Source organism: Pongo abelii, chromosome 18 (assembly GCF_028885655.2).
Source record: "Pongo abelii isolate AG06213 chromosome 18, NHGRI_mPonAbe1-v2.0_pri, whole genome shotgun sequence".
NCBI classification, from domain to species: domain Eukaryota; kingdom Metazoa; phylum Chordata; class Mammalia; order Primates; family Hominidae; genus Pongo; species Pongo abelii.
Genome location: NC_072003.2, coordinates 74,579,674 through 74,598,077, shown reverse-complemented (window position 1 = coordinate 74,598,077; position 18,404 = coordinate 74,579,674). Strand labels below are relative to the sequence as shown.

The window sequence follows — 18,404 nt, the reverse complement described above, 5'->3', positions numbered from 1 at the left end:
CCCACATCTCCACTCACTCTCCTTTTCTGGCTCCTGCAGATGGATTAAAGGAGCCCAGCCCCTAGGCCAGTGAAGGGACTGGAGCTCTGTTCCTCACCTTGGCTGAGCATGAGAATCCTCTGGTGACATTTTCCAAAGTTCAGGTGACCACCTCTGTACAGAGCTGCTGAATCAGGAGGCTAGAACAGGTAGGTCACAAATATCTGCATCTTTAAATTTTACTTCTCAGGTGATTCTCATGCACAGCCAAGGATTAGAATCACTAGACCACAGGTTCAAAATTCTAGAGGCATAAGACAGGTACAGTGACATGCACCCATAGTCCCAGCTACTCACTGCACTCCAGCCTGGACAACAGAGAAAGACCCTGTCTCCTTACAGAAAAGAAAAAAAAAAAGACACAACAAAATTCTAATGTTGGGAAAAAAGAAACTTAAAGCAAGGAAATGAAGACACAGACACAGGCTCTGGGCAGGCTGTCACCTGAGTGGGCTGCAGGTTTTTGGGGAAGAATTATACAGGCACCTCCTCAAGGCTCTAGCCTTCTACTTCTAACCAAGTCAGAGCCATGCGAGCACTTGTTTTATAATGAGTCATTGCTTTTGCCCAGTTCATGCACTCTTCTGTATGTATATTATGTTTTACAATAAACAATTCAAATCTTGGCTCTTCCCATACCATAGGTACCAGCCCCATTTTCTTCATATATAAAGTAGAAACATTTTAATATACCTCTTGTGATTATTGTGGGAATTAAATAAGTAGAGGAAAGGCCGGGCATGTTTATCAATAGGAGTCCTCTCCCTTTTCCATGAGTCCTGTGCTCGCTTTTCTTTCTCCCACCTGCCATTACTGACCTCACCATGCCTCGGGCCTTACTGGAAAGCTAGATGCTTTATTCCTTTAAGTTTCTTCCTGATGTGTTCCTGCCAACTCTTCAGGAATATTTTCCACAGTGGTGGGAAGTAGAGCTTGGTGGCATTTCTCCCAGAATCCCTGGCTGGCTTTTTTTCCTTCCCTGGGCCTTTAAACTTGGGAAGTCCCAGGGCTGGGCCCTGGGCGGTCATCTCTTCCTCCCCAGGAAAGCTCACTAGTTGCAAGTGGCAGCTACCATTCTCTACTGAAGACTCAAAAAAAAAAAAAAGTATCCCCTGCCCTGACCATTCCACTGAGCTCCAGGCTTACATTTCAGCTGTAAGTTGACATCACCTTCTGGTTGTCCAAGATACATCAAACTTAACTTTCAAAACCAAATACTTGCTTTCCCTCCATAAACAGAACCCTCATTCCTCAGATTTCTTAGAAAATGGCACATCACTGTCTACCCTACTGTTAAAAGAAAAGCTTGGGGCCAGGCATGGTGGCTCATTCCTGTAATCCTAACACTTTGGGAGGCCGAGGCAGGCAGATACCTGAGGTCAGGAGTTCGAGACCAGCCTGGCCCACATGGTGAAACCCCGTCTCTACTGAAATACAAAAATTAGCCGGGCGTGGTGGTGAGCACCTGTAATCCCAGCTACTCGGGAGGCTGAGGCTAGAGAATTGCTTGAACCCGGGAGGCGGAGGTTGCAATGAGCCGAGATCATGCTGTTGCACTCCTGCCTGGGCAACAAGAGCGAAACTCCATCTCAAAAAAAAGAAAAACTTGGGCTTCATCCTTGATTTCCTGTCTTTCCACCAACATCCCACAAGTCCAATTGATGGTTTCATCACAAAATAGTTCAGCTTATTTCTATTCGTGCAGCCCCACTACCACCACCCCTGTACAGGCCGCAGACATCTGCTCCGCTCCCTGCTTCTACCTCTGTACCCTTTCATCCATTCTCCACCCAGCAGCGGAAGCAGTCATTTAAAAATACCATTTTTCATCTCCTCCCTGCGGAACGCCCCCCGGTAACCCTTCAAATCAGTGTTAACCAGGCCCTCCCCGAGCTGTCCCCTGCCTACCTCTGTCCTCTTCTCCCCCAGCTCACTGCAGCCCAGCCTCACTGTCTCTGTGTAGTGCTCCTCCCCCAGGAGGCTCTGGTTTGTCATCCAGGGCTCTATGCGGATGGCACTCTAGAGTACCCCCACCCAAGGAACCCTCAGTCACATTACCCGGTTTGATTTTCTCCGAGACACTTACTATCATCTGATGCATGTTGTCATGTTTTGTTCATCTACAGTAAGCCCCTGAGGGCAACATCTTGTTCCCTATTCTGTTACCAGCCCAGAGCAGGTGCTGCACCGTGGCAGTGTCTAAACACCCATCCCACTAGCTAGCAGATAGTCATGGCTTTTGTTTGGCGGTCTAGTAGGATTAGATTTTTTTTTTTTTTTTTTTTTTTTGAGACGGAGTCTCGCTCTGTCCCCCAGGCTGGAGTGCAGTGGCGCGATCTCAGCTCACTGCAAACTCCGCCTCCCGGGTTCACGCCGTTCTCCTGCCTCAGCCTCCCAAGTAGCTGGGAGTACAGCCGCCCGCCACCACACCCGGCTAATTTTTTGTTTTTTTTTTTTTTTTTTTTTTAGTAGAGACGGGTTTTCACCATGTTAACCAGGATGGTCTGGATCTCCTGATCACGTGATCCACCCACCTCAGCCTCCCAAAGTGCTGGGATTACAGGCGTGAGCCACCGCACCTGGCCAAGTAGAATTAGAATTAATCACCCAGAAAAGAAGAACATAATACGTCAGAATGATGTTTCCATCCAGGCATCATTTCAGTCAGCAGAGTTGGTTGAAGTGCCTGTACCGGAGACAGTCATCTGTCCAGCAAAGAATTGCTGCTTTTCCTCTGAGCTCCAGACTCCCAGGGCCCAGTATAGCATTCCAGGATCAGCCCTGCAGTCCTGTAACCCATTATACAGGTTTCTTGGTGGTGATCAGCAGCAGCAGCTTGGCATCTAGCAGTGCTAAGGCGGGGGCCAACTGACTTAGGGGGAGGAATCCATGCATAGAGAAGATAAACACTGGCTAGTGCCAGCTGCTGCGTCTGACCAGTCAATTGAAGGTTACAATTGAAGACCAGGTGTTTTTGTGAGTTGGAGAGGCATGAAGGAGGGACTGGAGAAAATAATTTTCTTTCTCCAAAAAAATCTATTTTCATGACCCCTCAGGGTCACTCTTTCAGAACCAGCACAACCTGGAGGTGATAGGGGAAGAAGGCAGTGGAGAAGAAACTTAATTAGAAACCGCCCTTCCAGTCTAACCCTTGAGATGTTTGCAAGTTAAATCCTCCTGAAGGGGGGAGGTGTACTATTGGGCAAACTGCTTCTTTCAATTGCATTTCTCGAGGCAGCAAAGTCCGTATCTCTGTACATCATTCCCAGAGCTTTATTCTAGCCTCGGAGTGCTTCCGTAGCCCATTGCTTTCTGGTGTTGGAAAATGCATTTACCCACTTTTTGTCCTGTGTCTGTGCTGCCTTGAATGCTCACTTGGGGAACAGAATGCTGGCTTTGTCTAGGGAGCATGACAGTAATGCAGCTTTGGAGTGTCCTCAGTGACTGCCTCAGGTTTCCCTGCACTTCCTGTGCTCTCCCTCTTCCTGACCAGCGGGGCAGGAGGCATCTCAGGGACTTCAGCCAGGGTGACCACGTCGGCTCAGCACTCCGTTGGGCCTTACCACCCTCAAAGGCCCTCTGTCCTCCTGCAGGGTGGGTTCCCAGATACAGGTTGAATATCCCTTATCTGAAATGCTTGCGACTGGAAATGTTTTGGATTTCAGACCTTTTTCAATTTTGAAATATTTGCTTTTACATCATCAGCAATCTTGGGGATGGGACCCAAGTCTAAACAAACACAGAATTCATTTGTTTTATATGTACCTTATACACAAAGCCTGGAGGTAATTTTATGCAGTATTTTAAATAATTTTGTGCTCGAAACAAAGTTTGTGTACATTGAACCATCAGAAAGCAAAGACGTCAGGTGTGGAATTTTCCACTTGTGTCTTGTCAGTGCTTTAAAAGTTTCTGATTTTGGAGGACTTCAGATTTCGGATTTTTGGATTTGGGATGCTCGCCTTGTACTGACATGTTCCCTAGTAGCATTTTCTACCCTTCTCTTGTCCTCTGCTTCCATTTCTCCCTCCCTTTTCATTGGCCTAGATCTCAGGGAAATTGGTGGCAGATAAATAATTTGGGTTGGAAGATTCAAAAGATGTCAGAGCCTGTTGTGCCTAACCTGGTTCTAAAAGGAAAAACTAGAAAATCCCTTAGGTTCTTAGCATATTTTATTAAAGAAAGTGAAGAGCCTCTTAAATGGGCCACAGAAGGCAATGGAAGCAGAAAGGGATGATGCATTCCCCACCACTGGGCTTCCCTGTGGACTGGACTGAGTCATGCTGGGCCCCCAAAAGGGCTGCGCACAGGCCAGAAAAGCACCCGGACACATCAAGAGCAAGAGCCGTGATTCCCATTGCACTTGTCCTCAGGTGGGTCTGTTCGGGGACCGTGACCCATTTAAAGTGCATGAAAATGTCCTGAGTCTCAGTGGCCACCTTTGAGGACCACCTTTGAGGAGGTGGCCTTCCTAATGAGCCCTTCTTCTTTCAGGGACATTTAGTCTCTTGGTCTCTGTTCCAGTTGCCCTGGGTTTTGAGGTTCTTTAGAGGTAAAGTCAAGTCAGAAGAAATGTGAAGCAAGACCGGGCAGAGTGGCTCACGCCTGTAATCCTAGCACTTTGGGAGGCTGAGGCAGGCAGATCACTTGAGGCCAGGAGTTCAAGACCAGCCTAACCAACATGGCAAAACCCCATCTCTACTAAAAACACACACACACACGCACGCACGCACGCACGCACGCACGCACGCACGCAAAATGGGAAGCAAGAACCCCAAGCCCATGACAACTCCCATAGCTATTTTTGGTTTTATTGTATACAAAGCACTTCTCACAGTTCATTGTATTGCCAGAGGGTTATTGTAATTGTTATTCTGTTTTACAGAGAAGGAAAAAAAGGCACTGAAAATTAAGTATCTTGCCCAAAGTCACACAAAAACTAAATGTCAGAGCTACTGTCATTCTTAGCACCTTTTCTGTCTCTTGGCAGTGGGAGAGTCCATATCAAGTAGTTTTGTTCATGGTCAGCTCTTGGCCGTAAACCAAGGCTGTCACAGGCATCCTGTTAGCAGCTGCAGATGGCTGTGAATCGGGGAATAGTCACCAGACCTGCCTTGATGGCCTTTGTCTGGGTTGCCCTTGAGAATTCAGTTGCATCCTGCACGTGTTCCCCTCACTGCTGCCTGAGGCCTCCCTAAACCTAAACTCCAGCTGCACCTGCCTGTTTAGCACCCAACCTGGGCTTCACTCTTGATAGTCTCAACGTCAGCTGGACCCAACACAGCTTCTGGGAACATGCAGGACCTTTATTCATACCCAGTTAGCATCCTCATTTAAGTGTCACTTCTTATTTACAGGAAAGTCAGGGCTGGGCCCGATGGCTCTCACCTGTAATCCTAGCACTTGGGAGGCCAAGGTGGGAGGATCGCTTGAGCCCAGGAGTTCGAGACCAGTATGGGCAACATGGAGAGACCCTATCTTTACAAAAGATTTAAAATTAGCCAGGTGTGGTGGTGTGTGCCTGTGGTCCCAGCTACCTGAGAGGTTGAAGCAGGAGGATTGTTTGAGCCTGAGAGGTTGAGGCTGCAGTGAACTGTGTTTGCACCACTGCACTCCAGCCTGAGCCACAAAACAAGACCCTGTCTCAAAAAAAAAAAATCAGGAAGAAAGACCCCAAATGCTTAAAGCCACATACTTACTCCTTCCCTCCACCTGATCTCCCAGACAGGTAGCACTGGAAGATGGCTCTTGAAACATACCCTAAATTCCTCTTACACCCCCGGGTGAACAACAGCACAGCAAGATCTCATGCTGAGGCTCACCTCTCTTTTTTTCTGCTGGCACTTCCAAGGGACAGTTAAAGTGCAGTGCTGTCAAAATCCTGGTCCCTGTGGTAGTGAGCCTCCCTTGGGCTGGTGGGGCTGGGGTGGAAAGATGACCAGTTGTAGTGAACATACCTCTGAGGCCATTTTGATTAGCAGCCCCCACTTGAGAATCACGGGTCTCTTAGTGGGAGGTGGGAAGTGAGTTTGTTGTTAGATGTCTACACTTCCCTACCTGTCTTCTCTTTTTCTCTTTTTATCTAAAGGGGTCCATGCTGTCTGCAGCTTCCCTGACTGCCAGGGACTCTGAAGTTCGAATTCAGCCAGGCAGCCTGCATTTTTATTTGTTAAATCTGACAACCCTGACCCCAAGGGCTTTTATCAAACCTAAGAGCAGGCCCTGTCATTGTGTTTCCAGCCATTCTGGCCTCATTGACGGTTTTGACACAGCAGCTTAGTACCTGAGCCAGACCAGGTGTTTTGGTTCCTCATTGCCGAAACCCTAAGTCCAGACTTGGGCCATCTACTGTCCTTAGGAGCCTGTTGGAAGCTGGCTTCCTAAAACCATGATAACAACGTTACCTACCATTTTATTGAGTACCTGCTCTGTGCCCCGTGTGATGTACACACTATTTTATTTAATCCACACAACAGTCCTTCAGAGTGGAGACGACTAGCCATTATTTATTATCTTTATTACAGATTAGGAAACAGAACTAGCAAGGTTAAGTGACTTGCAGAGTCACAGACAGCAAATGACAGAACTCAAACCTCCAGCCCTCTGGCCTCAGAGCCTGTACATTTCTGGCCAGCCCTCCAGAAGGGTCAGGGTAGTCAGGCCTAGCTGGAAATGAGGTAGGATGGATGGTGCTTCCTAGGATGCTGTTGGAAGGGAAAGCAAGGCCCTGGACTCAGCAGGGGAACACAGGTTTCTGAACCTGGTAGCATTCTCACTATAAATGTAATGACTTTGTAATGACAGATGCATATTTTCCACAGTGCAACAAAAGAAAAATTAGTGCAGAGATTCAATTATATCTCCTATTTTCGATGGCAATTTTTGCTCTCTCCATAGATTAATTAGCGGCAGAGATCTCCTCCCCCCAGGCACATCGCGGCACACTTCATGGTGAGGAGGTGCATTAAGATGCAGCTGTGTCTCATTAAGCAGCCAGCCTCACTCCCAGCAAGCGCGCCTGTGCTTCAGCCCTTGCTGCTTTCCCGTCCTGCCTGGAGGACAGAGGGAAGTTTGCTGAACCCAACCAGATGAGGGAGCAGAGTATCCACCTTTCAAGGGGATCCTTGAAAGGAGAGATCAGAGGCCCTTAACCTCATTCTCTTAGAGGCATTTAGGGAAAGAGTTCTCCCGTCATCTGAGCAGAAGCAACCTAGACCCAAACAGGGTGGAGGATACCGCGGAGAGGAGAAAAGGATGAGGGGAAGAAAAGAGCTCAAAGCAGTTAAATCGGTTCTAAAGTGTGTACTTTATGAACCTCAGCTCACTTCACCTTCACAGCAGCCCTGTGAGGTCATTTTTACTGTCTTCTTTCCTTCATTACCACATGCCCCCTTTTCATGTTTTGATGTATATATGCAGGAGGCGTAGCTTTCTCTTACCCACCAATTCAACACACCACTAAAGCCAAGAAAAACAGCATCACCATGCTGCTGTAGAGAAAAGTGAGGCTCAAAGATGTTCATTCCTTTGCCCAGCTAATCAGTGAGCTAGAGCTAGGACTTGAACCCATGCTGTGTAAACCGGTGTTCTTTGTTCTTCCCTTAAAGTCTTGTTAGAAAATTGCAACATCTTCCTGCCACCCAGCCTCTAATATACTTTCCCATTGATAAGCTGTTGCCTTCCTTTTATTTTCACCATCCTTGTTTAGACCAAATGTGAGTGGTTTGGATTGTACTGGAAGAGTCATGGGTGGTCACTCTCGGCACCATTTACTGTAACTTAGTTTATCCCTGGGGGACAGGACCATGCAGGGGAGGAGTTTCTCCTACTGGATTCTACTGACAAACACTGTTTTCATCTTCTTCTAGGTACATTGAACGGAAAGCCTTCCTCGACCGAGTGGATCACAGGCAGTTTGAAATTGAGCGAGATCTCAGGCTGAGCAAAATGAAACCTTGATGTTACGGGCAAAATCAAGAGCAGCTTAATCCTGTTTACAATGTGAGCTTTTTGTGCATCTGTGAAATGTTTTACAGTGTTTCTCATCATCTGTTTCCCAGCAAGGTCTTTTTTTTTCTACATTGAAGTTCTGTCTATGTATCTTAATCACAAATGGTTTCATTCACTTTACTTTTAAAAATTTGTCCTTAAATGAATAAATAAAATAAAAGTTGGTCCTGTGAGAGGATGATGAAGATGACGACCTCACTCACCTTCCCTTTATTCTGCTGCAAAGTCCCACCCAGTTCAAGACAGCACATTCCAGGTCTGTCCAGGCTGGCAGAGGTCTTGCCAGGCATGGTGAAGACAGCTGACCAACCTGGGTGTGAATTTTCTGGGGCCAAGAGGCTCTTTCTGCAGCCAGCCTTGCCCCGAAGACCTAGAGGAGGCGGCTCACTAGAGTGACTGGAATGCCAGGCCCCTTCGCAGCTTGTTCTCATTTCCACTCGGGCTTCTCTTCTGATCTCTTTTTCCTGAGTGGATTCTACTGATGGCATGTAAGGCTGAAAATCAGGATTTATTATTGCTGAATTAGCTGTTTTTTCCCTTCAGCCTTTTTCCTCTTCCCAAAGAAGTTAAATTCAGATATGCTCCCACTTCAGTAATTCATTAATTTTTAGTTTGTCAAAGAATATTCTGAAGGATTTTATTTTTTATACTCATAAGAAAATGTAAATTCCAAACTTCCTGCTTAGAGTCAGACCTTTGCAGAACAGCGGGGAGGAGAGTAAGAGAGTAACGTCTTCAGTGGAGAGGGAAAGAGGGATAGAGACCATTCATATTAATAAAGCAGGAAACCCCACAACCTGCTCCTGGTGTGTGTGCCTGCATGTGCATGTGTGTTACCCGAGTAACATGACAGGTTTGGGTGATGACAGGTTACCTAAGACTGCATTCCATTTCTTGCTGTACCAGCTTTGTGGCTCTGACCACAAGTCATTTTTCTGTGCCTCCATTTTCTGGTCTGCAAATGGCATGAATAACACCGGTACCTCCAAGGGGTGGAGTAAGCTAATGACACACCCGTCAGGTGTGAGTACTAGTTTATGGCAGGTCTCCCAATCTAGGCCTCTAATGTGGTGGAAATTCTTAGCAACACAGACCCGACTGTCAACACTAGATGGTTATGGGCTATGGATCTTATTACTCAGAAAGGTAGTTTACAAGCTAAATTTGAACACGATGTCTGTCCACATCCCCTCTGATAAATAATTCTAAGTGATTATAGAGCGTTTCAGGCCAGCATCACAACAGGCGGCCTGCGAGGTCTTAGTTATGGTCCCAAATGGGACATAATAACTGAGGAAGGTGGGCGAGGTGGCTCATGCCTGTAATCCCAGCACTTTGGGAGGCCGAGGCAGGTGGATTGCTTGAGCTCAGGAGTTCAAGATCAGCCTGGGCAACATGATGAAACCCTGTCTTCACCAAAAATACAAAAAGAAATTAGCCAGGCATGGTGGTGCATGCCTGTAGTCCCAGCTACTCAGGAGACTAAGGTGGGAGGATCACTTAAGCCCTGGAAGTTGAGGCTGCAGTTAGCCAAGATCGTGCCATTTCACTCCGGCCTGGGCAAAGGGAGTGAGACCCTGTCTCAAAGACAAAAAAAGAATAACCTAAGAGCTGCCAGTATTTTGATTAGAGGACATCCAGACCTTCAGGAGGTAGCAGCCAAGATTTGATGTGAATGTCCTCCCACATGGTACTCTCTGGCTCATCATCCGTCATTCACTACCATTTGGCAACTGTTTCCCTAACTTTTCTCTGGAGTTCTGAGTCCCTCTTCCATTGCGTTTCACAAAGTTCTTCATCTCAGCAGCCAGTGTCTCAGCAACACATGAGCTGGCTCTCTCCCTATTTGAAAAATGATCTGAAATCCAGTAGAATGAATGGTGCTGAGTTCATAGTAAGTTAGGGTTTTTCTTTTTAGCAAATGTTAACACCTGTGAAGCCTAAGAGATTAAGACAAAAGCTGCAAAGCCTGCTGGGTTCTTCTCACAGGTGCGTTCACTATTCCTGTTTTGCTCCAAGCCATGAAAGAAGTCAGATGTGTCAGTGAAAGTCATAACTGTGTGCTTGGGCCCTGCCTGTCTTGTTCAGGATCCAGCCCCTACACAGGTTTCTCCATCTGTACCTGTGTTAAGTTAATGTCACAATTCTGGAGAAAGGTCGGTTCTTTTCTGCTGTCTCTTGATTGGTGCCCCTTTTCCCAGCAGGGTTGCTGCCCACATCTGACCTCCGCACAATCACCCATTACCTCTCCATGAGTCTTTTAGAAAGCCCCTCTAGTCTAGTCTTTTTTGACAGATTCTGGCTGCCTGTCAGGGAATACATGGCTATTTGCATCGATCCTGTTACAGGTGCCCTGTTTCCCAATTTGTAGATCCCTGCTTCGGAGTCTCACACTTTCCCACTTTAAACTGTGCTGGTTGCCTTGACTTCAGCTGTCACTCTCTTGGTCTACATGGAACCTCTTTAAAAGCCTCCTGTACTGACCTCACTTCATCTCACTGATAAACCACTTCCTCTGACTGATACATGTGCATCTGTGTGTATGTATTATGTACACATGTGTCATCTTACAATGAGCGTTCATATCAGACTTTCATTTATGTCTCACTGGCCATAGCTGGGTCATTGAACTACCTCTAGCTGTAGGGAAGGCTGGAAAAGTGAGTGTCATGGAAAACAGGCAAGGCAGGGTGGGGAGGTGAGCCCTGGGGGACTGCCCACACTCTCCTAGAACAGCCTGAGCACAGCAAAGTCCTTCCTTAGAGCCTCTGACAATTTTTTTTTTTTTTTTTTTGAGATGGAGTCTCACTTTGTTGCCCAGGCTGGAGTGCAGTGGTGCAATCTTGGCTCACTGCAGCCTCCACCTCTTGGGTTCAAGTGATTTTCCTGCCTCAGCCTCCCAAGTTGCTGGGATTACAGGCGTGCACAACCACTTCTGGCTAATTTTTGTATTTTTAGTAGAGATGGGGTTTCACCATGTTCGTCAGGCTGGTCTCAAACTCCTGACCTCAGGTGAACCACCCACCTTGGCCTTCCAAAGTGTTGGGATTACAATGGCCATGAGTGTGGTAGAGGAGACCCTGGTACAGGAAGGAGGTCCTCTCTGCCTCCTAAGATCCTGTGCCTGTTTTTCTTTTCTTTCTTTTCTTTTTTTTTTTTTTTAGACAGGGTCTTGCTCTGTTGCCCAATTAGTGCAGTGGCATGATCATGGTTCACTGTAGCCTCAACCTCTTGGGCTCAAGAGATCCTTTCATCTCAGCCTCCCAAGCAGCTGGGACCACAGGTATACGCCACTGCACCCAGCTAACTTTGTAATTTTTTGTAGAGATGGGCACTCACTGTGTTGCCCAGGCTGGTCTTAACTATGCCTGTTTTAACAACTTGGAAACCAAGCTTTGCAGATTCTGACACCTCATCTTCCCAGATACTGAAGGGCCTCCTCTGGCCCTTTCTTTTTACTCCTTACTGTTTTGGATCAAGTTCAAGGGACAGGAGAACTGGCCAGCAAGACAGGGTCCTTGGGCATTAGCAGTAGGTATCTACAAATGGGTGGCTGTTTCTTGTAGGTGTAAGCCAGGCCCCAGGAGGCAGGAGTCTTCTCAAGCCCTGCCTGACCATCTCCATGGGCTGGGTGCTGTGGCTGCAGAATGGAGCAGGCCTTTGGCACCAGCCAGTGACCCAGGCAGAGGACCAAGCAGGTGGGTGTCCATGAGGGTGCCTAAGACGGGGATGGACCACTCTTGGGTATTCCTCTTGGTCATCTGTGCTGCCTGAGCCCATCTGTGCCCTCAGTGGGACCTACCTTCTCAGCCAGCATTGCCACCTGTCCCATCCTCTTCCTACCTCATGCTCAGAGGACTGAGCCTCCTCAGCAAATGCCTAGCCTTTCTCAGTGGACCCACCGAGACCAGGCTGGTGGGTAGGACTGATTAAAGTATGTTTGCCTTCAATCAAGAATCACCTTTTCCGCCAGGCACAGTGGCTCACGCCTGTAATCCCAGTACTTGGAGAGGCTGAGGCAGGCAGATCGCTTGAGGCCAGGAGTTTGAGACCAGCCTGGGCAACATATAGCGAGACCCTATCTCTGCAAAAAATTTAAAGATTAGCTGGACATAGTGGTGTGTGGCTGTGATCCCAGCTACTTGGGAGACTGAGGTGGGAGGATCACTTGAGCCCGGGGGGTCAAGGTTGCAGTAAGCTGTGATTGCGCCCTTGCCCTCCAGCCTGGGCGACAGAGCAAGACCCTGTCTCAAACAAACAAACAAACAAAAAATCATCTTTTTTTTAATTACAAGTCTGATTTGAACCATGACAGACACTATCCTGCCCACAGTTTTTAAGAACAAGTGACTAATATTTTATCTAGCTCTCACATCCACATTTAGTGAAAACTCATCTATCTAACTCCCAAAGGAAGTGATGTCCCTTTATCCAGGAGTTGGAAATTGTCAAGGAAACTGTTTGCAGGAAGTGGGAAGTGGAAAGAGTGAGTCAGTGCTAAGAGGTGTTTGGCAGCCTTCTGCAGGGCACAGTGCTTGTCCCCTGCTGCGGTGTGAATGGCTGAGAAGGACAGTCCAAGGACACCTTCTTAGCTGGTCCTGCGGAGTCCAGAGACTCCCCTGGCCTTGCTCTTGTCCTCTCCAAGTCCCAAATGGGTGTGTCAGATTTCCAGGGCATCTGGTATCTTCTCATTACTGAAAAAAACTGCCCTAAAACAGGATAATGTCAAAAATAAAATAAGCCTCTTGATGTGCTCTGCTCACCTATTTCCTGAGGAATGCAGTGCTCTAATTAGGAACTCTGCATAAGATCTCTAGGGGCAAAAGGGGACACATTAAGAAGGAAATCCTGAGTGAGCTGCACACTGTCAGCGCCCATACGGAGGTGCTAGCGCTGGACTAAGGCCTGACAGACACTTAGCTGGCACCTGACTTCAGAACTGGGCAGTGCAGGTTAGCTGAGTGGCTGGCACCATGAAGGCCAGGAGACCTCCTGGGCAGGAGTGGAGTGATGGTGCTTCTGGCACCAGGGCAGGGACCGGGAAGGCCGGTGACAGGCTCTCCAGGTGCCATGCTACCTCGTGGCAGCAGAACAGAGGCGATGTGGTTGGTGTGGCGAGATGGGAGTACGTGGTGTGGCATAGTTAACATGGTGTGGTGTGGTGTGGTCTGCGGTCTGACACGGGGTGGTAGAAAGGGTTAGAACAGGCTCTCAAGAGCAGTCTTCTGCTTTTTGGTATCAGTCCTTAGCCAGATCTGGAATTGCTCAGGCATGTTGGGTGAGACTTAGGACTTTTTTAATTACCAAAAAGCACAGGTGAACAAACAGGAATTGGGCTGAGAATGGTGGGTTCCTGGGAAGGATCAGAAACTTTTAGCTTCATCAGCAAACGATCGGTTGGTCCTGCGTGCCAGGTGCTTCCTGGCATGCTATCTTGTTAGATCCTCTGCCCTTTCAGAGGAGGAAACTTGCCTGAGGTCATCCGGTAACACAGCCAGGGCCGCACCCACATGGCATGGCTGGAGGGCAGGATGTGGGAGGCAGCAAGATTGAACAGCCTCTCATCACCCCCTGGATCCCACCGCCATGTTGGGAAGGAAAGACCCGAGGGCAAGGAGACAGAAAAACCAAAGGTTGAGAAGGTTCTTACAGATGAAGAGCTGCCTTCTGGTACCGAATTTTTGTGTCAAGAGTTCACTGAGATGTGGGCACCCTGGCCTCAGCTCTGGTACCGCCCAGTCTAGGGCAGCTTCCGACCCACTCTTTGCAGGGGAGAGGGGGTACTGCTGAGAAGTCCTTACCTAGGACTTAAGCCCTGCTTCAGACAGGCCTGATGGCCGGGTGTCACCCATGTCTAAGCTCTGCTCCATGATCACGTTTCTGTGCTGAGCATTTCTGAGTGGAGGGTGTTGCCCTCTTTGAGACACTGCCTGGGGTTAGGGAGTGAAGGGAGGAGGTGCCCAGATGACTGCAGCCACTTGGTGTGTGGGAGGTTCAGCAACTCAGGGACATTGAGTGCCACTCCCCTGCCCCGCCTTCTCTGGGCTGGAGATTCCCATCTTGGCATCTTCTGCTGCTTCTTTTTTTGAGACAGGGTCTCGCTCTGTCGCCCAGGCTGGAATACAGTGGGGTGATCTCAGCTTACTGCAGCCTCAGCCTCCCTGGGCTTAAGCAATCCCCCCACCTCAGCCTCTTGAGTAGCTGGGACTACAGGCATGCACCACCACACCTGGCTAAGTTTTATATTTTTGGTAGACACGGGACTTCACCATGTGGCCCAGGCTGGTCTCCAACTCCTGAGCTCAAGCAGTCGGTGTGAGCCACCACGCTCAGCCTGCTAAGTCTTTTTTACTATTGCTTTTATTTATGCCCTCCTAGAGCAACTTAAGTCCAAAAATACTACCAGATGCAATCTTCGTGCACAGGCAAGTTGACCCCAGCAAGGAAACTGGGATGGAGAAGTCCAGCAGGGTCGCACCACAGAGCCCCTCCTTGGGGTCTCTCTCCCTCCTATGCAACCAGCTTTCATTGTTTGGGGTCTCAGAAAGCTGGTGAGTAGGCTGAGTCTGTGTTCATATAAGGTGCAAGGTGGCTGTGCTAGGGAGGAGGCGGGAGAGAAACTAACATAAGGAGAGCGCTGTCAGGTCAGACACATGGCTTGACATCCTCCTTCTAACCCATTCTCTGGGATCCAGCTAAATCCCTCAACCCCTGCGTCTCGGATTCCTCACCTTTGAAAGGTTGCTGAGGATGGTGAATAATCCTGCTCTGCCTACCTCACAACACTTTATTAAGTGAAATACACCATCCATGTTGCTATAATTAAATTGTGCCCCTGGCTTCCCCTTCCCCAAGACAGCCAAACTTACGGGAGTATAAATTAGTGCCACTTTACAGAGCACTTTGGCAATGTCTAATAAATCTGGAGCTGTACCTGGCCCCGGATGTGGCAAGTGTACTCCCGAGATACATCTTGGAGAAGCACCAGCACGTGCACAAAGAGACAGGAGTACAGGTTAAGTACCCCTCATCTGTTGCTCACTTTGGCAGCACAAATACTTAAAAAAAAATAGAATGACGCAGAGAAGATTAGCATGGCCTCTGCACAAGGATGTGAGGTGGTTTGGCTGCATCCCCAATCAAATCTCATCTTGAATTGTACTCCCTTAATTCCCACGTGTATGGGAGGGACCTGGTGGGAGATACTTGAATCATGGTGGCGGTTTCCCCCATACCGTTCTCATGGTAGTGAATAAGTCTCACGAGATCTGGTGGATTTATCAGGGGTTTCCGCTTTTGCATCTTCCTCATTTTCTCTTGGCTCCGCCATGTAAGAAGTGCCTTTTGCCTACTGCCATGATTCTCAGGACTCCCCAGCCGTGTGGAACTGTTAAGTCCAGTTAAACCCCTCTTTCTTCCCAGTCTTGGATATGTCTTTATCAGCAGCGTGAAAATGGACTAATAAAGGATGACATGCAAATTCTTGAAGCATTCTATTTAAAAAAAGAAAAGAAAAAGTATCCCTTATCTGAAATGCTCTGGACAAGAAGTGTTACAGATTTCAGATTTCTTTGGATTTTGGAATATTTGCATTAGACTGATCCAGCATCCCAAATCCAAAAATCTGAAATCCAACATGCTCCAGTTAGCATTTCCTTTTAGCATCAGGTCGGCACTCAAAAAGTTTCATATTTTGGGGCATTTTGGATTTGAAAGCTTAACCTGTATTGGTAATTATTAAAAACTTGGAAACCACTGTAGAGGAGGAAAGATTTATCTTCTACTCTCTTTATTTTTTTTATTTTTTTACATGTACATGGGAGTCCTCACAAGAAACATGAAGACCCAAAGAAACAAGAGTTGAAAGCTTATATACTGAGTTGGGCAAAAAGTAGTTAAGTGTGACAAGGTGAGAGGGCCTGAGCTAGGGGAGTTACATTGGTTGGAAAAGTGGGAAGATGCAGGTTTGTTAACAAGGTTCATACAGATTTCTCTCAGCCTTAACTTCCCCTCCTTGGTGATAAGAGCATCTCTTTCCTTCTAGTATAAGAAGGGTATATTGGGCCAGGAGCTGTGGCTCACACCTTTAATCCCAGCACTTTGGGAGGCCGAGGCGGGCGGATCACGAGGTCAGGAGATCGAGACCATCCTGGCTAACAGGGTGAAACCCTGTCTCTACTAAAAATACAAAAAAATTAGCCGGGCATGGAGGCAGGCGCCTGTAGTCCCAGCCACTCGGGGGACTGAGGCAGGAGAATGGTGTGAACCCGGGAGGCGGAGCTTGTAGTGAGCTGAGATTGCGCCACTGCACTCCAGCCTGGGCAACAGAGCGAGACTCCGTCTCAAAAAAAAAAAAAAAGAAGGATACATTGGCTAGGCATGGTGGCTCATGCCTATAATCCCAGCACTTTGGGAGGCTGAGGCAGGCAGATCACCTGAGGTCGAGAGTTTGAGACCAGCCTGGCCAACATCGTGAAACTCCCATATTTACCAAATATACAAAAATTAGCTGGGCGTGGTGGCACACGCCTGTAATCCCAGCTACTTGGGAGGCCGAGGCAGGAGAATCACTTGAACCCAGGAGGCAGAGGTTGCAGTGAGCTGAGATTGTGCCACTGCACTCCAGCCTGGGTGATAGAGCAAGACTCCATATTTAAAAAAATCAAGGATACATTTTACATGACAATTTCATCTGTTTTTAAAGAAAAAGGACAGTCAGAGTGTCCTTCTTATACCTGTTTTTCAGGTGCCTTTTTTTAGAGAGGTTCTTACTCTGTCTCCTAGGCTTGAGTGCAGTGGTGCAATCATAGGTCACTGCAGCCTCAACTTTCTGTGCTCAAGTGATCTTCACATTCAGCCTCCTGAGTAGTTAAGACTATGGGCACATATCACCAAGCCCAGATAATTTTTTGTTCTTTTTAATGACAGAGTCTCACCATGTTGGCCAGGCTGGTCTCAAACTCAAGCAGTCCTCCCACCTCAGCCCCCCAAAGTGCTGGGACTATAGGCATGAGCCACCTCACCAGGCCACAGGTGCCTTTAACTCAAAGTAGGCCAGAGTGGCATATTTTGGGGTGGCATGTTCTGAACACCTTCGCAGCCCAATGCTTGCGAGGAGAATGGGTCAGTTGTAAAGTAGTCACACAATGGTATACGATTTGGCAGTGAAATGCACAAGCTGGCAGCTATGTGCGTCAACACAGATGAACCTTGTAAGCAGCATTGATGCAAAAATCAAATTGCAAAAGACCTGCCATATAATCCCAGTTGTACGGATTTTAAAATATGCAAATATAGAGGTATTGGTTGTCCACCCTTGTGATGTATAATTCAATACACTTTAAAATGGTTTTATGTTCTGTGGTTCAGAACATGCATATATATGTGTGTGTGTGTGTATATATATATATATATAGTGATAAACCTTAAGCTCAGCATAGAGGAAGCCTCTTATGGGGTAAGGAAGGCCATATGATAAGAGATCAAAAAAGAGCTTTGGGCCAGGCGCGTGGCTCATGCCTATAATCCCAGTACTTTGGGAGGCCGAGGCAAGAGGATCCCTTGAGTTCAAGAGTTCAAAACCAGCCTGGGCAACAACATAGTGAAACTCCATCTCTACAAAAAATAAAAAAAAAAAATGAGCTGGGCGTGGTGGTGCACACCTGTAGTCCCAGGTACAAAAGGAGGGTGAAGTGGGAGGATGGCTTGAGCCCAGAAGGCGGAGGTTGCAGTGAGCCAAGATCACGCCACTGTACTCCAGCCTGGGCAACAGAGCAAGACCCTGTCCCCCCCTAAAAAAAGGAGCTCTGGGCCAGGCACGGCAGCTCATGCCTGTAATTCTATGTGTGTGTGTGTGTGTGTGTGTGTGTGTGTGTGTATATATATATATATGTATAGTGATAAACCTTAAGCTCAGCATAGAGGAAGCCTCTTATGGGGTAAGGAAGGCCATATGATAAGAGATCAAAAAAGAGCTTTGGACCAGGCACGTGGCTCATGCCTATAATCCCAGCACTTTGGGAGGCCGAGGCAAGAGGATCCCTTGAGCTCAGGAGTTCAAAACCAGCCTGGGCAACAACATAGTGAAACTCCATCTCTACAAAAAATAGAAAAAAAAATGAGCTGGGCGTGGTGGTGCACACCTGTAGTCCCAGGTACACAAGGAGGGTGAAGTGGGAGGATGGCTTGAGCCCAGAAGGCGGAGGTTGCAGTGAGCCAAGATCACGCCACTGTACTCCAGCCTGGGCAACAGAGCAAGACCCTGTCCCCCCCTAAAAAAAGGAGCTCTGGGCCAGGCACGGTGGCTCATGCCTGTAATTCTATAGCATTTTGGAGGCTGAGACAGGAGGATCCCT

At 47.8% G+C, this 18,404-nt stretch overlaps 1 protein-coding gene across 1 annotated transcript in view; it reads left to right on the top strand.

Moving 5' to 3' along the window:
• The window catches only part of CFDP1 (craniofacial development protein 1), a 136,964-nt gene extending 128,725 nt beyond the window's left edge, over nucleotides 1–8,239 (top strand). The window contains exon 7 of the mRNA XM_002826649.5: nucleotides 7,908–8,239. Within this exon, the coding sequence (XP_002826695.1) occupies nucleotides 7,908–7,998 (91 nt within the window). The 3' untranslated portion in view covers nucleotides 7,999–8,239. The remainder of the gene's footprint in view (nucleotides 1–7,907) is intronic.
• The last annotated feature ends 10,165 nt before the right edge of the window (nucleotides 8,240–18,404 follow it).